This window comes from Anolis carolinensis, chromosome 1, assembly GCF_035594765.1.
Source record: "Anolis carolinensis isolate JA03-04 chromosome 1, rAnoCar3.1.pri, whole genome shotgun sequence".
Classification (NCBI taxonomy): Eukaryota; Metazoa; Chordata; class Lepidosauria; order Squamata; family Dactyloidae; genus Anolis; species Anolis carolinensis.
In genome coordinates this window covers 73,841,004-73,862,181 of record NC_085841.1, presented here as the reverse complement: position 1 = coordinate 73,862,181, position 21,178 = coordinate 73,841,004, and the positions used below count along the sequence as shown (strand labels likewise).

The window sequence follows — 21,178 nt, the reverse complement described above, 5'->3', positions numbered from 1 at the left end:
TCAGCCATGACTGATCACCTATAGATATAGATCCAATTGGAGCAAGTCATTCGTACAAGGGACCCAAAGGTTAAGGACATGACATTTTTAGTGCTCACAGAAGAGGGCATCCAGATCACCTTGCATTACCAGAACAGTGATGGTAGCAGCCCAAATCACCCTTTGTGGATATAAGCCTCTTCCATTCCACCATCTATTTTCTCTGTGTCTGGCTTCCTGGCATTATCAAAGCCAGAGCTATGGGAGGATTGGCTTAGAAACTGCCATTTTCTATCCTGGTGGTGGCAGTATGGCTGCATAGCTGCACCAAAATCCTTGACCTGCAGTATCCTGGTCCAAGATTTGTGTATAAAATGCTGAGGAAAAGTTGAGGATGGAGAGCATGGACACAGTACTCACATTTTGATAAACTATCAATGGCTAAAATTGTGAAGGCAGAAATAATGTGATATATGTCTTCAGCAGCCTATACACACCAGCAGCCTACACACTGCAGTCTTTTTTGGCAATCATAAAACCCCTAACATGACCAATTATGGTATTTTTCTGAATTTATGGATGTTACATATTTTTAAAAGTGTGCATGATGTCATGAAGTCGTGAATTTAAGAAGACAATACATTAAGGAAAGTTTTGTCTTTTCTTTCAACTTTTATATTATTGTATTTCTGACTCCTTTTGAGTTACTATCCTTTTATTTCAGGGTTAGGCAACCAGTAGCCAGTGCCTCATGCAGTTCTCAGCCTGATTTATATAAGTATCTCTGCAAGTGTTTGGTTCAGGCATCTACAAAAGGGGCTAGTTCTTCCCCAACTGCTAGATAGTTAAGAAAAGGGAGGTATAGAAGGAGGAGGCATTGCGTGAGAGAAAGAGAGTGTTAGGGTTAAAAAGGGGCCGACTCAGTCACTTTAGATACAGCTTACCCCACTGCTCACCTCAGCCATGTCAATCAGAATATTCCTGAGGGAGTTCAGACCTTGAAAATATTGCCTTTCTACTTTCTTTGTTGGTGCAACTGCAAACAAAGCAACGTTTTAGCTTTGTTGAAGTAAAAGTTCTCTGAGTTGCTATAAATGAAAATGTTGCCGTTCCAAAGAGTGTGCTTCTAGTTTTTGTTGAAATGTTGTATTTGTTTAGCAACCATGTAATGGTACCTTAGTTATAATGGAATATATCTGACAAATTATTATTTGTCATATGCAATTTTTCAGTTGTCTCCAGGAATTTGTTCGTCTGTATACTGTACAGGCAGTACCCGAGTTACAAACATCTGACTTACAAATGACTCATAGTTAAGAATGGGGTTGAGACAACGGAAAGTGAGAGAAATCTACCCCTAGGAAGGGAAATCCATTCCTGAAAGAGTTATCATGGAGAAAACAAGCCAAATTCACAACAAGCCAAATTTTTAAAAATCCATTTATCACAATGACAGAAAGTGAAGCAGTTTTTTGAACAAGGGTACAGACAGCAAAACAAAACACTACAGGGGTGTTAACCCTTCCCTATGCTATCCAAAGCTTATATATAGTTAGACTTAAAAATGTACCTATACCAACTTACATTCAAACTCAACTTAAGAACAAACCTACAGAACATATCTTGTTCGTAACTTGCAGAAAAAAAGAATATATTGTGTTGTTTCTTGTGTTATTTCTGAATAATCTGATAGGAGATTCAGACACTGGAACAGCAAAGGGACCCATTATAATAGAATTGAATGAAGTGGAACAAAAATGACTCCCTTTCTGTTAGTGTTGTCTTTCATAAAACTGAAGGTATTTCCCCATGTAGGAGTTCTGTACCAAAAGATTCAGCCCTGTGTCTTAATAAATGCACAGTCTGTTCCACTTGAGCTATTGCCCTGTTGATGTTTGAAATAAGTTCAGCATAGTGTCAACCATATGTCTTATTTTTAAGGGACATCACCTCAAGGATACATACAACAATAAGGCCAATATCCTGAAGAAAACATTTATTTTTACTATTATTCAGCTTCCTGGTGATAACACACTTGTGACAAATAGGTGGTGTTTCAGTTCTCAGGGGGAATTTGCAGTAAAAGTGCAATAAAAGCTAGCCCAGACACAACATTCCTCTCTTAACAGTCTGTGTGCACACATGCATTTTATACATCAGATGTGTATATTTCACTGAGCAGAAGCAAGCCATCTGGAAGACCTGCAAACACAAACAGATGCCAGTGTAGGCTAAAGAAGAGAAAGGTTTCTAAGTTTATTTGCACATCTAACCACTTGTTTAATTTCAAATACAGGAAGTATCATTACAAATCTGTGGGTTTCTTGAAACAGAAAAAACTTGCAGCCCTGATATGAAAGCTGTACCATCAAATACATTTCTTTATGGTATATTCAGTTGTTTTTGAAGAGGCTACATGTAGGTTGCATAATAGCATAATCTGAAGGTCTTTTGACAATCTCCATCTATTCTGACATCTATATTTGTACAAATAATACCTGAATTACCGATAAATTATTTTCACCCCTTAGATTAAGCAATTGGAACCAAGATACCATGGTTTACAGCTTAGAAGACATATTGATGAAAATATTGAGCCGTACATTCCTGAAGCTTATGAATACATCCAAGATCAGGCAAGTGGCACTATAAAAAGACTTGGAATTCTTTGAGAAAATGTTGTGTTTGTAGAATTGTATTTTCATGATAAAATAGACAAATACTGCAAAGTTTTGCAATTGGACTGATCAATAGTTACTCCAAGAAAAGGATACAGACAAAAAACCCACTGAAGCCAAATTCTGATTTTCTCCTTCTTCTAGAGTAGTCTTATTGAAGTTAGTAGGAAATGAGACAAAGTTATTGAACACCAGAGAAACAATGAAGGATTCATTGTCCACAATGTTAGCTTGGGTGGAACCCATTCAGACACCTTTCCAATATCTACTTATCAGGATGGATACATAAATAAAATACACATGCTCTCCTAATTATATCAAGTTTGATCCTAAGAATCATAGTTGGATAACAAGGTATCAGTTAATTATCAAAACTTTTCCCATCTCCCACTCTGCCAAGGGTAAAGTACAATCACCTTGAGAGATCTCAGTGAGATCCACATGATGAAAAAACAATGAGTCAAGTCACTGACACTTTCATCCATTTTAACACCTAGAAATTGGCACACAAAGCAATGAATTGCTTTGCTTAATAGAAATTGCCTAGTGCGTTAACGCTTTAATGTTGTACCTCTTCAAAGTCAAACATCTTTCTTTCAGATATATGATGAAATTGAAATATTTCCTTTAAGTTTCTTCCATGTGCAACTCACTAAGAGTGATGGTGTAGCTGATTTTGGTAAGTCTGAAGTTTTTGAATTATGCATAACTATACAAAATATGAATTAGATGTACAGTAGAGTCTCACTTATCCAAGCCTCGCTTATCCAAGTTTCTGGATTATCCAAGCCATTTTTGTAGTCAATGTTTTCAATATATCGTGATATTTTGGTGCTAAATTCGTAAATACAGTAATTACAACATAACATTACTGCATATTGAACTGCTTTTTCTGTCAAATTTGTTGTATAACATGATGTTTTGGCGCTTAATTTGTAAAATCACAACCTAATTTGATGTTTAATAGTCTTTTCCTTAATCCCTCCTTATTATCCATGATATTTGCTTATCCAAGCTTCTGCCGGCTCATTTAGCTTGGATAAATGAGACTCTACTGTAATAAGAAACTCTTAGTTGGAGTAGAAAATGTGATGAAATATTACAGAAACAAAATCTGATTTTAAGAATTGTTGTTAGATGACCAATGTGAAATGTTACATCTTTTTTAAAAAATTCCAGGATTTGCAGTAACTGCACAAGTTGATGATCAAGAGCATCTCAGCCATATCTTTGTCAGTGATGTTCTTCCAGATGGGATGGCTTACAGAGAAGGTTTGTGCTGTCTCTTTAAATTTAAAATCTTTCCTGCTCAGGTACATACTGCATTTAACCAAGAGATAATTGCACCACATTTTCCCATTCTTCCCTGTCAATTTTTGTGACAGACTATATGATTGATGCCATTCCTCCTTTTTAAAAGGAGTATTTAAAAAATCTGCCTTACACATGACAAAATAAAAAAGAGAAGGATGGTAGTATTTTTGTGACACCATTCAAATTCTTTCTTTCTTCTTATTTTGAAACAGACTAACATAGAATTTTGAGATTTATACTTTGCAGTTTTTCTTACACAAATGTGACCATTATGTAAAGAAAGGTGTACAGATATCTGACTGGTTTTTGCCAGGTGCAGTCTTGTTGGGAAGGTGTTTTGGATGTAGGTTCCAGTGCACTTTTCATATGAGACAAACAGTGTTTATACTTTGTTGGACCCAAATATGGCTTTCCAACTAGAATATACCTGTGTAGCTAAAATTTAGAATCATTCATAGCTGTGTAGGGAGACCTTTTAGACTAAACATGCTCATCCGTTTGGGTCTGCCAAGATGTCAAGAGTCAGACGCCAATTAGCGAACAAAAATAGAGTTTATTCAGCAGATAAGCCAAAAAGTAATGTTAACACAGAAAAAACCTTGAAACACTTCACTATCAGTGCTTCAAGAGCAGTTCAAACAAAAATATAATTCAGCAACACAAGCAGGTAAAAACAAAGCTAAACAAACTTAGTGCAAACTGCACTTTCTGAGTCCAAGCCCTGCCAGCCGGCTCTGTAGTTTTCAAAGGAACAGTTCCCAAAAGAAAACACCAAATTGGTCAGGAAGCAAACAAACAAACTAAGAATGCAGTAGACTGCTTCCACAATGTGGATAAAGCCGAAGGCTCCAAAAGGATGGTGAAAAGACGTCGTCCGGGATTCCAAGGTCAGGTCAGGAGATAACAGCGGTGTCCAAAGAGCAAGCCAGGAGTCAAAAGCCGATAGTAGTCATCAATCACAGGGCGAAGGCAGTAGCAAGGTCAAATTCCGATCCAAGGTCTGAAGAGGGTGCAGTCATCCAAAACAGGTCCACGATAAGATACAGCGAGAGCCAAGCCAGGTGATAACAGCAGATTCAAATCATAGTCCAAGTCCAGTCTTCATGGAAACACAGAGATCCCAATGGCGCCTCAGCAACACCTTGCCACACGCAAAGTGCAGTGGCCAAACATTCCCATTTTATTCCCCTTCCTCCTGGGTGACCAAACACTCACACCCAAACACCAGGTGTCCCAAATCTACTCAGAGTCTGAGCTCCACACAGCTAGAGCTTGTGGATCTGGAGTACCTAGCAATTCGTCGGAGTCCCAATCATCCTGCCCACACTTAGCCCCATGAACACTTAAAGAACCATCCTCCCTTCTCCAAGCATCCCAATTGGGATCAGCTCCTGCAGAAACCCCAGGTTCAGAAGTATCCATAGACCCCAAATCCCCAGACATCTCCGGTGGCTGTGCCCATTCAGTGCCCGCTTCCCCAGCCACCACCTGTTCCTCAGCATCCATCTCCCCATCTGAATCTTCCTCAGAAGATCCCCCATATAGCTCTCTAAGTCGCTTCCTGCGCAACTCCTCCAGTGAACCCTCATCACGAGGGTTTTTTCTTCCTCTTCGAATTCCATCCCCATCAACCATAATCCCCGAAGGTGCAGTCACAACAAAGATATAGTCTCTAAATCAGCAGTTAAATATAGGAGCACTAGTTAGGGCAGCATTTCACCTTGTTATGTCAATTCAACTTTTATCTGTACATTTTGTTGTAAATCCCAGTTCTGAATGTTTTTGTTACTGGATCCATTATTACTCCTATTGTTTGTCAAAAATTGGCTGGATCTCTGTTGATGGATTATATTGTTTCCAGAGTGAAACAGTGATGTTTCTCTAATGCTCTATTTTCTTCATAACTTTAGGACCCACAGCTATATCCCTCCTTCCAAAAGTAACATTACCTGGCAGAGCATAAAATAAATGATGAAATGGAGCAACAAGATTGCAGCCATAATGTTCCATGGCTGTCAAGCTCAACTGCTCATCATCTCATTTCATTATGTATTCTTACTGTCAGTTATGCTTATGTTCTGGAAGCATTTAGCTAAGATAAACCAGCTATTGCTTATTCCACATTTAAGCGAAAATGAGAAGAAAAGGAATTGGAGAAGAGGAATGGGAGATTTACTTGGAAAGGAGGGTTTGGTTTATCACTGTAGAATTAATGCAGTTTGATACCACTTTTAGCTGCCATCGCTCAATGCTATGGAATCGTGGTAGTTGTAGTTTGGTGAGCCACCAGCACTCTTTGGCAGAGAAGTCTAAATACTTTGTGAAGCTACAGCTTCTATATTTCCTTAGCATTGAGTCATGGCAGTTAAACTTGTTTCAAACTGCTTTAATTCAACAGTATGGCATCCTAAGTCACATAATTCAGTTGGCATACTTAAGATTACCTTTATAGACACTACATTTACTCTCCTCTTACAGCCTCATAATAAATTGAATTCTCAGAGCATTTCCCTCTTTTTTTACTCTTTAATAAAGAACCAGAATGCTATCTTTAGTTGACAGATGCCAATGCTGATAAAGTATTTGCTCAAGTCATTCTTTCATCAAATTGCATTCCAAGATGTTTTTGCTAGTAAGATGAAGGTAATCCTAAATGTTTTAATAATCATGTTTAGCATCTCTGACTGTTAGCATACCTGCTGCTTAGTCTTCTTTCCTTTTTGTTCTTATGCTCCCAGGGCTGCGTGTTGGCAATGAAATTTTGGTTATAAATGGAGAGTCTGTATCTGATCTTGACCTCAGGCAGATGGAGTTATTGTTCTCTGAGAAAAGTGTGAAACTGACTTTGACTACAAATCTCAGCTGCCATGCAAATGCATTATGCACCACATGGTCAGATGGGGATGTTTCCAGCGAAGGAAGAAACTTGTTGCCCCCTCCTAACCAGTCTCAACTCCTGGAAGAATTTCTGGATAACTTCAAGGAAAATACAACAAACGGTGAGATGGTGCTTGATATATGCAACTGACATGTTTCTGCATCTTGTCAAAGCTAGTTGATTTCAAACTATTTAAGAAGACATTTTCTATGTCTAAATGACTAAATACAATTATTTTAGCACCATCTAAATTCCATTTTTCAATAATGATTTTCTAGAAATTGAATTAAAACAAAAACTGGGTTTTAAAGCAGAAAATATTTAACAATTATAAATATCTGACAACATTCAGATTATCCACTTTGAACTGAGTCTACACTGCCATATAATCCAGTTCAAAGCAGATAAACTGGATTCAGAAACTGGATTATATGGCAGTGTAGATGGTGCCTAAAATGGTTAGCTTCTTATGGAATATTTGATGAGTGTTACTCTAATATGCTTCATTACACTGATACGCTTATTCCTAGGATTTTATCTAGGAAAGCAACATTTTAACTAGTGGGAATAAACTAATTAAAAATATCTGCCACTGCACTGTGATATATTTCATAAAATCTTATAGTAAAACGTGTATTAACGTGGTGAACAAAATCTATGTGGATGCACCTTTACGTAACTAACTGTATGGAATGGAGCCTCAGTATTAAAGGAATTGTGCTGTCACGGTAATTTGTTAATATGGCCAGGTGAGCTCCCCTCAGATCAGTGGCTTGCTTTCAAACAGTAGGCTTAAGATTGCTTAAAATTTATTAGCTCTCCATTTCTTGTATATCACCGTAATTTTTGAATGTGCTATGTTTTGTTGTGAAAGAAATATGTATGTCCGATGGGGATAGGTACCTTAATCAACTTACATATATGGTTCTTTATATTTTTATTATTCATTCATTCACTTGTTTGTTTGTATATTTATTTAATATGTTTTTCTCCCAAAGTGGAATCCACGACGGCTTATAATTATATTCTGTTGTAACTAGAATATAGCTAGCTTTTCCTGCTACTCCTTATTTTAACCAGTTTTTAGGAGGCTGGTATTTTTGTTTGGGTGGAGGAGGGAGACATGATTTAGAATTGCTCAAAGGATTGGCAGGAAAGGATAAACCCAAGTAATTTTCTCCTTGTTCTCAATTTTTTCTCCATTCATAAGTTAATGAGCAAGCATTTCCCTACTGTTGTGTATGGGGATATAATCATGCACATAAGCCCTATCTCTGAATGTTGATAAATACTCGACAATATTCAAAGCTTCAGCCAAGAGCACAAAGATCTAAGTAGGACATCAGTTACCAAATATTTTTAGCAACCTTTTCATCCCTCAGTTCGTTGATTAAACTCACATTATCTGTCACTTATCAGGTGAATGCTATCTGCATCTACTCTGAAATCATTGGCTAAATCTTAAGTAAGTGTGACTGTGGTTTTTGTTCTTGGACAAGTAATTCACATGACTCCATATGGGATTTATATTAAGATAATAAGGGCTTTTTGAGGTATAAATTAGATAAGTGGCTTTGGTATTCTTTTTTGCTTTGTCATAAACATATTTATTAGAAAGCACCCAATTTTCCATTGCAGTAATCAAATAAGTGCAATCAAAGAAAAGCTAAAATAGTGTTAGGCTGCCTCAAAAGAAGCTTGGTGCTCAGATCACAAAAAAGCAATAATTTCTGTTTATTCAGGGCACAATGCAACTGGATTGTGCAGTTCCGGGTGCCACATTTTAAGAATGACTCTGATAAATGGGAGTCACAGAGGTGAATAATTAAGGTTAGAAACCAAATCCTGTGAGGTGGATTTATTTAGCCACAAAGAGGGGAGATTAAGAGACACATGATAGCAGACTTCAAATATCTGAATGGCTGTCATGTAGAGGAGGGAGAGAACTGTTTTTCCTTTACTCTGACTGATGGAAATTGGAAGGGAAAATATGTCATTTACACCTTTTGGAGAACCTTCCTAAGGATAAGAACTATTCCTGATTGCCTGTCTTTGCTGGAGGTGTTGAGACAGAGGTAGAAGATTATTTGTGAGGGATGCCGTCATTTTAAAAGCTACCAAATGACCTCCAGTCTACCTTCCAAATTCTATGGCAATTTTATTCCTCCAGAAATGAAATGTCACTAAAGAAAGCTTGTTAGGATTGATTTAATTATAAAGCATCTTTTATTAGGTCATCTTTAAAATTAAAATAATGGATTGCAAGATTTGTGGAACAGTTAGTCATATCTTTATTGTGGGGTTTTATGCAATTTAAGATACTATTAAATTGACTGTTGGCATACAGAATCTCATGCCATAAAACAAAAATTATGATGCTAATTAATTACAATTCACTTACCTTATTAACTTGATATTATAGGCCAGCATAACCTGTTGTATTCATGATTGTAAATGTATGTGCCCATTTGCCAGATTCATTATTCCTTAGGGATACATTTTGCAGCTTGTGTTAAGTTATTCTCTTTTGTTAAGAATTGTGACCAAAATGTATTCCCAGACACTAAAGGACAGAGGTATTTTAGATTTAGCTGACAATATGGAGAGCAAACATGGTAGGCATGTGTACCATGAGATACTAGAAATTATTCTGACTTAATCTCTGTGAAAGAGTCTTGTCACATTTATCAAATTATAGAGTGTTAGCATTTAGTTTATGATTTTTCAAGTGGCATCTTAATAGAAATAAATGGAAATGGCACAGCTTTGACTGAATGCATCATTTTAATGGATTTACCCTTTCACCCTCATGTGTTCTCTCATTTTGTGCCCTATTTTATCTGCATTGGCCTAGAAGTCTCTGGGATGAAATAGTGAAACACTTCACTAATCCTGATACATTCAGTTCTGACATTTCTGCTTCTGATTTCTTGTGCTTATTTTTCAAACCTATATAGGGAATTGCTAAAAATACTGAAATTTGCATGCACCAAGACTAATAATAATAATAATAATAATTATAATATAAACTTTATTTGTATACCGCCCTATCTCCTCGAAGGGTTTCAACATGTAAGGCAAACATTCAATTGTAGGAAAGAAAACTGTACAGAAAATACATTGAAATAGACACATTCAACAATATAACACAACCTAATTAACTTAACAACCAAAATATCCATCCTAAAATGCTAGAAACCTGCCAAAACACACTAAAAGTACAAGGTGTTTAAATTAAATGGTGAATAGGGAGTTCTTTTTCAAACACCCTGTATAAATAAAATATTAAAAACCCATTTAATTGTAACTCCATCAGTAAAAGCTTAAACAAACCAATGGCCAGGATTACCAGATGAACATGGCCAACTATAAGAGGGCTGCGCCAGGGATAGTGCAACAACATGTCATAGGGCCGGTGAAGTGGATGAAGTGCAGAACAGAGTGCTATCTGGTTCCTGTCCAAAGTCAAAGTATTTTTGTTAAGAAGTGTGGCTGTAGAGGCCAGGGTAGAGTGGATAATCATCTCTGTCAGCAATAATAGAAGATTTTGTTCATGTATCAGGAGCAGAGATATATGGTAACATGCTAATCTTTATCCATAAATGGTCTAAAATATGATTTATTTCAAACTCTTTTTGTGACATCTGATGATACAAAATCAAAACAGGAAGAAGAGAAAGAGAAAAGGGAGTAAACTTTTTGGATGACCTTGAAACTTATTATTCCTTCCATTAGCTTCACATTGCTGAAGCTTGAGCTTTTTATTTTCAAAGTTGCCCACTTGCTACCATCTGCTGAAGCATTTCATTTTCTTTATGAATCATGCTTTGCTTATATAAGAAGGCTGATAAGTAAACTGCCTATAATAACAAGTTTGTTAATGCCATTTTCAAAATGTGGTTCCCAACACCGTGCAGTCCATTCACTGTAGCAAGTGGCTTTACAAAGCAAGCAGAAGCCAAGAACCAAGCCAGCTGCTGCCCCCAGTAAACTACTAAAATTCCTGCTAAGCTGAGTCAGGCAGACTCTACTCACCCATCCCTTCCTCCAACTTCCCCTGATAGAGTGAAAGTAGATATAAACTTTGTCTCCAGTCAAGCTACCAAGGACCGCTAGAGACTAGGAGCAGTAGCATAGCACCTCTTCAAAATGCTGTGCATGTATGCTATAATACTAGTGCCATATGTATTCTCCAAAACATTTGGGGATATTCCCTCCATGTGCAATAATCGTGTGTACCTAGTATGCTTGTGCAATGTAAGTTGTAATAAGTATATTAAGGGAGTGATGGGATTGTTCTTTTTAATTAAAAAATCCTAGCTTTCTCCCATGTTGTTGTTGTTTACTTGTTTAGTTGCTTCTGACTCTTTGTGACCTCATGGACCAGTCCACGACAGAGTTCCCTGTCGGCCGTCGCCACCCCCAGCTCCTTCAAGGTCAAGCCAGTCACTTCAAGGATACCATCCTTCCATCTTGCCCTTGGTCAGCCCCTTTTCCTTTATCCTTCCATTTTCTCCATCATCACGATCTTCTCCAAGCTTTCCTGTATTCTCATTATGTGGCCAAAGTACTTCATCTTTGCCTCTAATATCCTTCCCTCCAGTGAGCAGCCGGGCATTATTTCCCGGAGTATGGACTGATTGGATCTTCTTGCAGTCCACGGCACTCTCAGAATTTTCCTCCAACACCACAGTCCAAAAGCATCTATCTTCCTTTGCTCAGCCTTCCTTATGGTCCAGCTCTCGCATCCATGGGGAATAATATTGCTTTAACTAGGCGGACCTTCATTGCCAGTGTGATGTCTCTACTCTTCACTATTTTATCAAGGTTGGTCATTGCTCTCCTCCCAAGAAGTAAACGTCTTCTGTATTCCTGGCTGCAGTCTGCATCTGCAGTAATCTTCACACCTAGAAATATAAAGTCTGTCACTGCCTCCACGTTTTCTCCCTCTATTTGCCAGTTATCAATCTGTCTAGTTGCCATAATCTTGGTTTTCTTGATGTTTAACTGCAACCCAGCTTTTGGACTTTCTTCTTTCACCTTGGTTATAAGGCTCCTCAACTTCTCCTTGCTTTCAGCCATCAGAGTGGTATCATCTGCATATCTAAGGTTGTTAATGTTTCTTCCAGCAATTTTAACTCCAGCCTTGGATTCATTAAGCCCCGCATGTCGCATGATATGTTCTGCATACAAGTTGAATAGATAGAGTGAAAGTATACAGCCATGCTGTTCTCCTTTCCCTATCTTGAACCAGTCTGATGTTCTGTGGTCTGTTCTTACTGTTGCTACTTGGTCGTTGTACAGATTTATCAGGAGACAGTCAAGGTGACTTGGTATCCTCATACCACCAAGAACTTGCCACAATTTATTATGATCCACACAGTTGAAGACTTTAGAATTTTTCAATAAAGCAGAAATAGATGTTTTTCTGAAACTCCCTAGCTTCCTCCATTATCTAGCGGATATTGGCAATTTAGTCTCTCGTTCCTCTGCCTTTTCTAAACCCAGCTTGTACATCTGGCAATTCTCACTCCATGTATTGCTGGAGTTTGCCTTGCAGGATCTTGAGCATTACCTTACTGGCATGTGAAATAAGTGCCACTGTACGAAAGTTTGAGCATTCTTTAGCATTTCCCTTTTTTTGGTATGAGGATATAAATTTAATTTTTTCCAATCTGATGGCCATTCTTGTGTTTTCCATATTTCCTGGCATATGGCATGCATCACCTTGACAGCATCATCTTTCAAGATTTTAAACAATTCAGCTGGGATCCTGTCATCGCCTTCTGCCTTGTTATTAGCAATGCTTCTTAAGGCCCATTCAACCTCATTCTTCAGGATGTCTGTTTCTAATTCACTCACCACACCATCAAAACTATCCTCAGTATTATTAACCTTTCTATACAGATCTTCTGTATAGTCCCACCACCTTTTCTTGAACTCCTTTCTCCAATAGCTATATCAAAAGCCATCCATTGTGTGCTATCTTTCCATGAGGATAGAAAACCTTAGTCCTACTCCACAAGTCTTTGTGATAATTAAGCATGGAGCAATGTAAGTAGAGATGTAATAGTTGAGATGGAGCAATGAAAGAGGAAGGACATCTTGTGTGGCTTGGTTGTCTTTGTGCTGTGCCTCTAAGTTTTGTTGTTTGTTGTTGTGTCTCGTTTTGGGTGACAAATAGAAATCAGACACACACACACACACACACACACACACACACTCTGTCTCACACACACACGCACACACATCATGTGAGCCTCCACAGTGCTTATTTTATGTTATTACTAAATTTGAGATACTATGGTATAGTAGTTTGAGTGTTGAATTAGGACACTAAGAGACCAGGATTTGAATCCCTGCTCAGCCATGGAAACCCACTCAGAGGAAGACAAACCTTTTCAAAAAATCGTGCAAACAGGAAAAAAAAAAGGGGGGGGGAGGGAATACAGTAACTGTGATAGTCTTTGGGTTGCCTTAAGTCAGAAATGGCTTATTGCCACATATTACCACAAACAGTATGCCTTACTTTTGAATAGATGTGAATAATGTTGTGCTACAGCAGAAATTTTACTCCTTCCAGCACTCTGTTAAACCATTTTGACTCCATTTGTGTATTCAGTTAAAGTTCCTCTGGAAGTTTGATGGACAAAAGTAAACATTTTGGAAATCAGATATAAAAATGATAATTCAAACTAAATGAACATACTCTATGTTCTTCTGAAGTGAACTGTGCTTATTGTAGTAATTGGATAATTATCTGTGCAGACACCAACATTGACATTTGCACCAGTTTAATTAGCTAATAGATTAATCAGTTGATTAGGCATAAATATTTATTTCCATGTGCTTTTGAGATACAAAATAGAGTCTTATGTTAAACTCCTTAAGCAGTTTGTTTTTCATAAAGGTTACAGTGAAAGAGATTAATGCAGTGACTGGTAGCTTTTGTATGAATGTAATTTGTAACTGTCGTGCAAAAGCATTGAAAACGTGTCCTTTTCTGTTGATAATAATGTAATTTAACTCCCAGGCTGAACTGCTGACCATCAGAAATGTTTCTAGCAAAAGGAGGATTGAATGTATTGGACAGCTGTTTCTCTCATTTAGGATTCCATACACTTATATGCCACTCCAGCCATTTTTCCAGTCAGTATGTAAGCACTGAGAAAGTGTCAGGATACTGCAGTTTAGATATATTCTTGAAACAGATAAACAGATACATCCACAATTTCCCTGCTTTTTGCTCATGTCAACTGGAAGAATATGATAAACTCCAAACCACCAATTTAATAGCATAATAAATCTTACATTTATACATAAACAGTTGCAGTTTTCTCCTATTTTAACTTTTTAGTAAAAGTAAATTTTACAAATATACTCCAGTTTTCTTTGGATTGCTGATCCTGTCCTCTGGGATATTAGCTGCCCTTCCAAATTTGTCATCAGCAAATTTCAGTAACTGACAATGTGTTGAATAACTACCCTCAGAAGGAGCATCACTCAGGAAAGATGAGTGGCTCCGTCAGGATCCACTGGGTTTGACTGATCTGCTGCTAACTTTTCCTGCCAGAAAAATAGGGAGACTATTGCCTAGATGCTGACATTCTCTGGAGATCCAACATTCCTCCTTTTGCCATGTTGTGGCATACACATTGCACAAACAAATTCATATTTTTGTTTATGTATATCTTCTCTAATTCAAAAAAATACATGTAGCAATCATTATAGCTGCAAAGAAGAATGTCATAATTATAGGGTATCCACAAAGGGTCAGGCAAGAAACATTGGTTAGAAACACTTGTAAGCAAGAAAATCAACTCGGGGCATAATTCTAAGTAATCTGATGTGGATGAATCTCTGAGTAGTAGTAACAACAGGGAGTTGGAGGTTAGGCAGGCAAAAAGGTCTACTCGGGAGCAAGACTGTATTGAAGAGCAACAGCAGAAGAGAATGCGGCAAATACTTACTGAATCCACTGAGGAAGGGTTTGATGTGGATGATGGGTTTGGCAAGGAAGCAGTTTCTATGAGAAGTGATGGGAGTGACACTGATGGGCCTGGGGATGAGATGGATTGGACAAAAGTTGCAGAAGTGAGAGAAGTGTGCGAGGAGCCTACAAGTATTGACACATTCAGAGAGTTTGTTGGGGATGGAACTTGGAGGGAGGATGATCTGTCTGCTGTTTGGGAAGATGTAAGTAGAAGCAAGAGAAGGGCTGCTTGGCAGACAAGGCAAAGAGAGCTCGGGCAGCACAACTGACAGCTGAGCATGGGGTGTTGTTTGATTCTAGTTTGGAGGAGAATGCAGAAGCAGCTGAGGGTGGGGCGTTGTCTGATTGCAGCTCAGAGGAAGGTTTGTAATATAAGGTGGATTGGTTGCAATGGGGACTTTGCGACTAGCAAAGTGTAGGCTGAGTTGCCTGCTACGCTACGCTGGGTTGTGACTTCGGTGAGTCCTGGGATTCCTGAACTTCATGGATCCTTTTGGGATGTTGCTACTGTTTCGGTTGGGACCTTGGATCACTTCTGGACATCGCTTTCGCTCACTGGACCTGACCTTGGACTGGACGTTTGACGCTGTTGCTGTAATCTGTTTGCTGTGGATGACTCCTGGACCGGCTTGACTATGACTTTGTTACATCCTGGAATGGGTTTGCTGAAACGACAGTGAGCGTTTTTCCTTGCTGTGTATTTTGGTTAGTGGGTTGGGATTTCTTAGGATTCTGGGACTCTTTGGACCAGTTGGCTGTGTTTTGTTTTTGGAATATTATTAGGCATTTTTGATTCTTTTGAGCTGTACCTATGATAAACTGTGGCTGTTTTACACTTGGGACTGATTCGTGGCATCTGTACCTTACATAATCAGTCATTAGGATGTTTTCTTTTTGAGTCAATGGTGTAGAATAGATATGATGATCATAGCAGTATATTAAATATTGCACAATTAGTCAATTACAGTAAGCAATACTCCAGCCATATTAAAGGACTTAACTGTCAAAGCATCTTATTTCCCTCTATTTCACCTGGATTTCAACTCCTTTCCATGGTGTACCTGTTCTAATTCATCAAATGCATTGAGAATTTTTTTAAAGTTGGCGGTCAATATAGGCTTTGACTTTAACACAAGAAGTACTTTAAAATGCCTGTGTACGCCCACCACATGTAGGTTGAGCACATAACTAATTGTCTGCATTTACTTTTAGTTTTCAGATGCCCCCTCCTCCCCTCTATTCCTATCAGTAGAATAGAAAGTGTATTACATCTCCTTCTTCTAGTTTGGAATGGAAAGAGTCAACACTACCAACCACACTCTAGACATTTGTTAAAACTTGATGTTTTTTGTTGATGAGCAGCAGGATCCTTATTATCCAGATGGAAGAGTGATCAAAATAGAACTACAAGTGGTGGGAAGACATCCTATCAGGCAGATACTTTAAAAACAGCCTCTTCATTCCTCCTTTTTCCTGATTCTAATTTCCTTTCCATTTGCAAAGAGATGAATGAGTTAGGAAGAGCAATGCTGATTAGCATGCAATTAAGCCTTCATTAATTAGGCAGGCTAAAGCAACGTGTGAAGAAGTTTGCATCTGCTGATCCCTCTTACATGCTAGAAGGCAGACTTCCTCCATTTACTTAGCATTATTCCTGGTTCTGCTCCTTCAGTATTTTGGTCTCCCAACCTGCTGAAGGATCCTGATGAATATATCCAGATTATGTTAATATTGCCTTTTTATTGCATAGTCTGCATTTCTGTAGAAGAGATATCATTTCCTTATAAATGAGAAGTCTGTGGGCTGTCTCTTTGCTTCTTTTAGTGGTTGTCCCATCTGTGTAGATTCTGCTCCATTTTAATTGAATAATGAACAGCAAGGAACTAACTTGGGAAATGTAGTATTCTCTTTGAATTCTGATGTGTATAAAGTCATTCTTTTTGAATGAAAGTGAGTCATATATTGCCAGCTACTTCAACACTATAATAAGTAATACAATAAATGAGAGATGTAATTAAGATATGAATTTGTGTAAGTAATGGAATTAAGTAATGTACTTGTGAAAGCCAGTGTGGTGTAGTGGTTTGGGTATTAAACTACAACACTGGAGGCCATGGTTTGAATCTCTGCATGGAAGCCCACTAGGTGAACTTGGACACCTCTCATCCCAGAGAAAGGCAAAGGCAAACCCCCTCTGATCAAATCTTGCTAGGTAAACTCCATGACAGGTTTGCTTTAGGGTTGTAATAAATCAGATACAGTTTGAAGGCACACAACAAAAGCATCAGTCAGTTAATGAGGCAATTAATCCAAACATTGTTGCTTGTAGGAATGGGGGAAACCAAACCTGCATACTGTAGATCTCACTGTAGTTGTGTACTGTTACAATTTACTATGATTTCCTAGTGACTTCTGCTTTGTAGAAATTGGTTATTATGCGAGGCTATTTCATACAGCAAAATGTGGCAAAAAAACAGAGCAAGAAATAAAAAAAACTCAATGGAATAAAAGATGCTGTTGCTAAAGCAGAAAAATTTACTAAAAGAAAATCTGGAAGACCAAAGGATTAAACTAGAATTGGAAATTTTGAAGAAACCAAAGACATCATTTGGAAATGGAGAAATTGGCAAAACAATTAAAATATGTGAAACATCAAAAATTTCAAAATGCAAACAAAACAGGGAAATGGCTGGCACGCCATTTGGCTGTAACAAACTTGTCTCCATAATCCTATACATACAGGTTGCGTATTCATTGTCCGAAATACTTGGAACTAGAAAGTAATGGATTTTAGATTTTGTGCGGATTGTAAAATATCTGCCTTTGCGCATGCATAGATAATGAGGTATCTTGGGAGTTAGAACACAAGTTTAAACACAAAATAAATGTATGTTTCACATCCATCTTGTATCCATAGACTCAAGTTAATTTTATATCCAATATTTTTACTACATTTGAATCCGTTTGTTTACACCAAACAACACAAAAGTAAAGGTATTTCTGTGTCAGCTAACCATATGGATGATTTTGGAGTATTTTAAAATTCCAGATAAAGGATGCTCATGCTTTATTAAGGAAGATCCGAAGTTCCCAACATTTTGACAATAGATAGATACTCTTTAACTGCCCTAAGTCCCCCTTTGGGGAGATAGGGCGGGATATAAATAAAGTATTATTATTTATGCTAGCAGGAAATATCTTTGCTCTTACATAAAGGAAACATGGTTCTTACCAACTTCACCTCTCTGAACCCCTAAAAAGCTGCTCCTTGTAGCTGAGAGACCATTTGTGTAGAATATGGTGCAAAGGCTGTAATAGTGTATGGGGAGGGGGAGTGTTCTGGCAAAGTGAAGATCAGTTAAATGCACATGTCCTGCCCTCTGTGAAGAGAAGCTTAGCTTGCATCTGGCCACAGCCAATGATCATTATATTGGTACAATTCTGCTGATGAAGAGGAGGCTTAATTTGGTAACATGTACAGTATCATATTTACTGTGCCGTATTGGATTTTGTTGCACCTACAAATTTACCCTTCCAAACTATATATCTATTATCTCCTGCCTTTTAAATTTCTGTTTGTCTTGGAGATCTCAGAAGATGCTGGTGGCACTCAGAACCATTTTAATAAGTAGACATTCTAGAAATATTTGGCTTAACCAACTTTCAGCAACTTTTTAAAAACAATTGGCTTCCATGAATGTTACACAATCAAATAGAAAAAATAAAAAAAAGCCCTCCTTGGCTTGAAGACACTGTCCTAATCAATTTCCAGCCTAATGCAATTCAGATATTTTAGAATATAATTTTTTAGTGTTCCTTACTTTTAGACATGCCTGGGGCTGTTGGAAATTGTCATTTCAGACATCTGGATGGCACCAGGTTCAGGAACGCTATTCTGTCCCCTAAGACTACGATCATTTTTCCAAATGACTTTCAGTTTGGAACAGAAGGGCCCAACACTGAGAGCTGGATAATGACAAGTCCTCCAAACATTTCTGTACCTTTCTCTTTTTCTCTTGGGGCGGGATGCTTGTTCTATTACCAGAATGATTGTCTTGTTCCAGCTCAGTCTAACCCAGAAATGTTCCAATAGTGATAGAGGCAATTAGCTTGGATTTTGCCTTCCATTGACTTGACCAGCAATTTCATTATTATTGCAGTTGCAGAAAAAACAGTATGTGCCATCTTGTATGATTCTTAATATAACCAGTGATCAATTCAAAAGTCCAAAAACGATATATAGCTGGTCATCTGTATACACTGATTGTATATCCACAGATTTAACCATTTATAGCTTGATTTTTTAAAAATTCCAAAAGGCAAATTTTGATTTTACAATTTATGTAAGAGACATCATTTTACCACACCATTGCATATAATAGAACACGAGCATCCATGAATGTTGATATTCACAGGGGGGCCTGGCACCAGACTTCAGTGGATACTAAGAACTGACTGTATTGTGTCTTGGAAAAAGACAAGAAATGATGATGATGGCGATGATGACAATGATATCATCATCATCTCCGTCCTATCACAGGACTAAAGGCAACTTACATTGAAAAACATGACAGCAACAAAAAATAGTGACAAAAACTAACCCACAAATTTGTGTGGGGGGTGTAATTGATGAATGCATGTCAGCTATCATTTTGGATATGGAATAGCATTTAAATGTACTGTTTGCTGGTTAGTTATCTTGTTTTAAATTGTAGAAGTTTAGAATAGTGGTTCTCAACCTGGGGTCCCCAGATGTTTTTGGCCTACAACTCCCAGAAATCCCAGCTTACCAGCAGTTAGGATTTCTGGGAGTTGAAGGCCAAAAATGTCTGGGTATCACAGGTTGAGAACGACTGCTCTAGAAATCTGGTTTAGAGGAAAACTGCTGTGAATGGTAGTATTACTGTAAAGTTGTTCAAATGGACTGTTGCTTTTCCACTCATAGCTTCTAGTTCCTGTACATGGATTCATGCACAAATGGAAATATTGCACTGACTGGCAGACAGTAGTAATACTTTCAGAGCGGAAGTACTTGATAATGTGTTGAATATATTCTGAAGGTATTCCATGCAGCCATGCCGGCCACATGATCTTGGAGGTGTCTTTGGACAACTCAGGCTTTTCGGCTTAAGCAAAGGGAATCTTGGGTTATCTTTTCATCCTAGGGCAATTGCCCTAGGATGAAAGCCTTTAGTAGAAGTTGCCAGTTACCTTCACTATGTTGCACAAGTTATCAGCAAAAATAGTTTTGTTGCCATAGCTATGGACAGTTCCCCATTTCAGTTCAAAAATTTAGGAGCCACACCATACAGAAAAGTATACAGTTTGTTCAGAAGAATCACTTGTTATGTGTGATGATCGTGTTTTACTAGTTGTTCCCCTCAGCCAGCACAAACTGCCATACTTCACACAGATGATACTACATTAGGAATGGGTAAAGGAGAGGTTTAGTCCAGCCAATCAAATATGTGCATTACTGCAATGAGCTATTTTAGCTGAACTGCTGTTAAAACCAAATGCTCAGCTCTCTGTGTGAGTTTTCTCCCATACAGAAAGCATCTATGAATGAAATGAAGAGGACCACAGCTTCTGACAATTTAACCGTGTCATGTGTTGTTTTTTTATTTGTGTGAAGATTTCAGCAATGTCCCTGATGTTACCACAAGTCTAAGACGGAGCAGTACAGATGGCATTCTAGACCAAATTCCTCAGAAGGAGAAACTAGAGTTACCTTTCAGGGTAAGCACAGCTCTTAAAAATGTTTTTTTCCCCCAAATCTAATGTGTCTTAGTCAGAAAACAAAGTGATAACTCTTGTTCATCTGGTTGTATAGCAGAAAATACTTGTTGCATTTGTTTAACTTTAATTTGTAATATAGGTTGAATATCCCTCATCCAAAATCCTCAGAGCTTCTATGGATTTTCAATACCTGTATTTGCATACATATGTATATAATGAGATATTTTGCAGATGGGATACAATTCTAAAAAAGAACCCATTTATGTTTTATGTATACCTGGATCCATACTTTACTTATACCTTATACACATAGCCTAAAGTTAGTTTTATAAAACATTTTAATAATTTTGTGCAGGAAACTAAATCGGTGTACACTGAACTTTCAGAAAGTAAAAGTGTATGTCATTATGTGACACTTTTACGATCGACAGCCATCCATGTGGATAATTTCAGATTTTAGAGTATATTGGATTTCGGAATTCTGGATAAGGGATGTTCAACTTGTATGTACAGTAATCAGTGTGATGTGAAACAACTGCTTCTTGAAAGAGACCAAATACATTGTAATGTGCCAGGGTTGATTATGTCCATGTCTAG

The 21,178-nt window shown here is 37.8% G+C and overlaps 1 protein-coding gene across 3 annotated transcripts in view; it reads left to right on the top strand.

Moving 5' to 3' along the window:
- Positions 1–21,178, top strand: part of tiam2 (TIAM Rac1 associated GEF 2) — a 112,616-nt gene that overhangs the window by 50,526 nt on the left and 40,912 nt on the right. For 2 of the 3 annotated variants that reach the window (XM_062976962.1, XM_062976961.1), the window contains exons 10-14: positions 2,511–2,615; positions 3,258–3,336; positions 3,837–3,929; positions 6,710–6,970; positions 20,478–20,581. In XM_062976962.1, the coding sequence (XP_062833032.1) occupies positions 2,511–2,615; positions 3,258–3,336; positions 3,837–3,929; positions 6,710–6,970; positions 20,478–20,581 (642 nt within the window). Of the gene's footprint in view, positions 1–2,510; positions 2,616–3,257; positions 3,337–3,836; positions 3,930–6,709; positions 6,971–15,313; positions 15,519–20,477; positions 20,582–21,178 lie in introns of those variants that run through there. The other variant, XM_062976963.1, reaches the window with a different exon arrangement.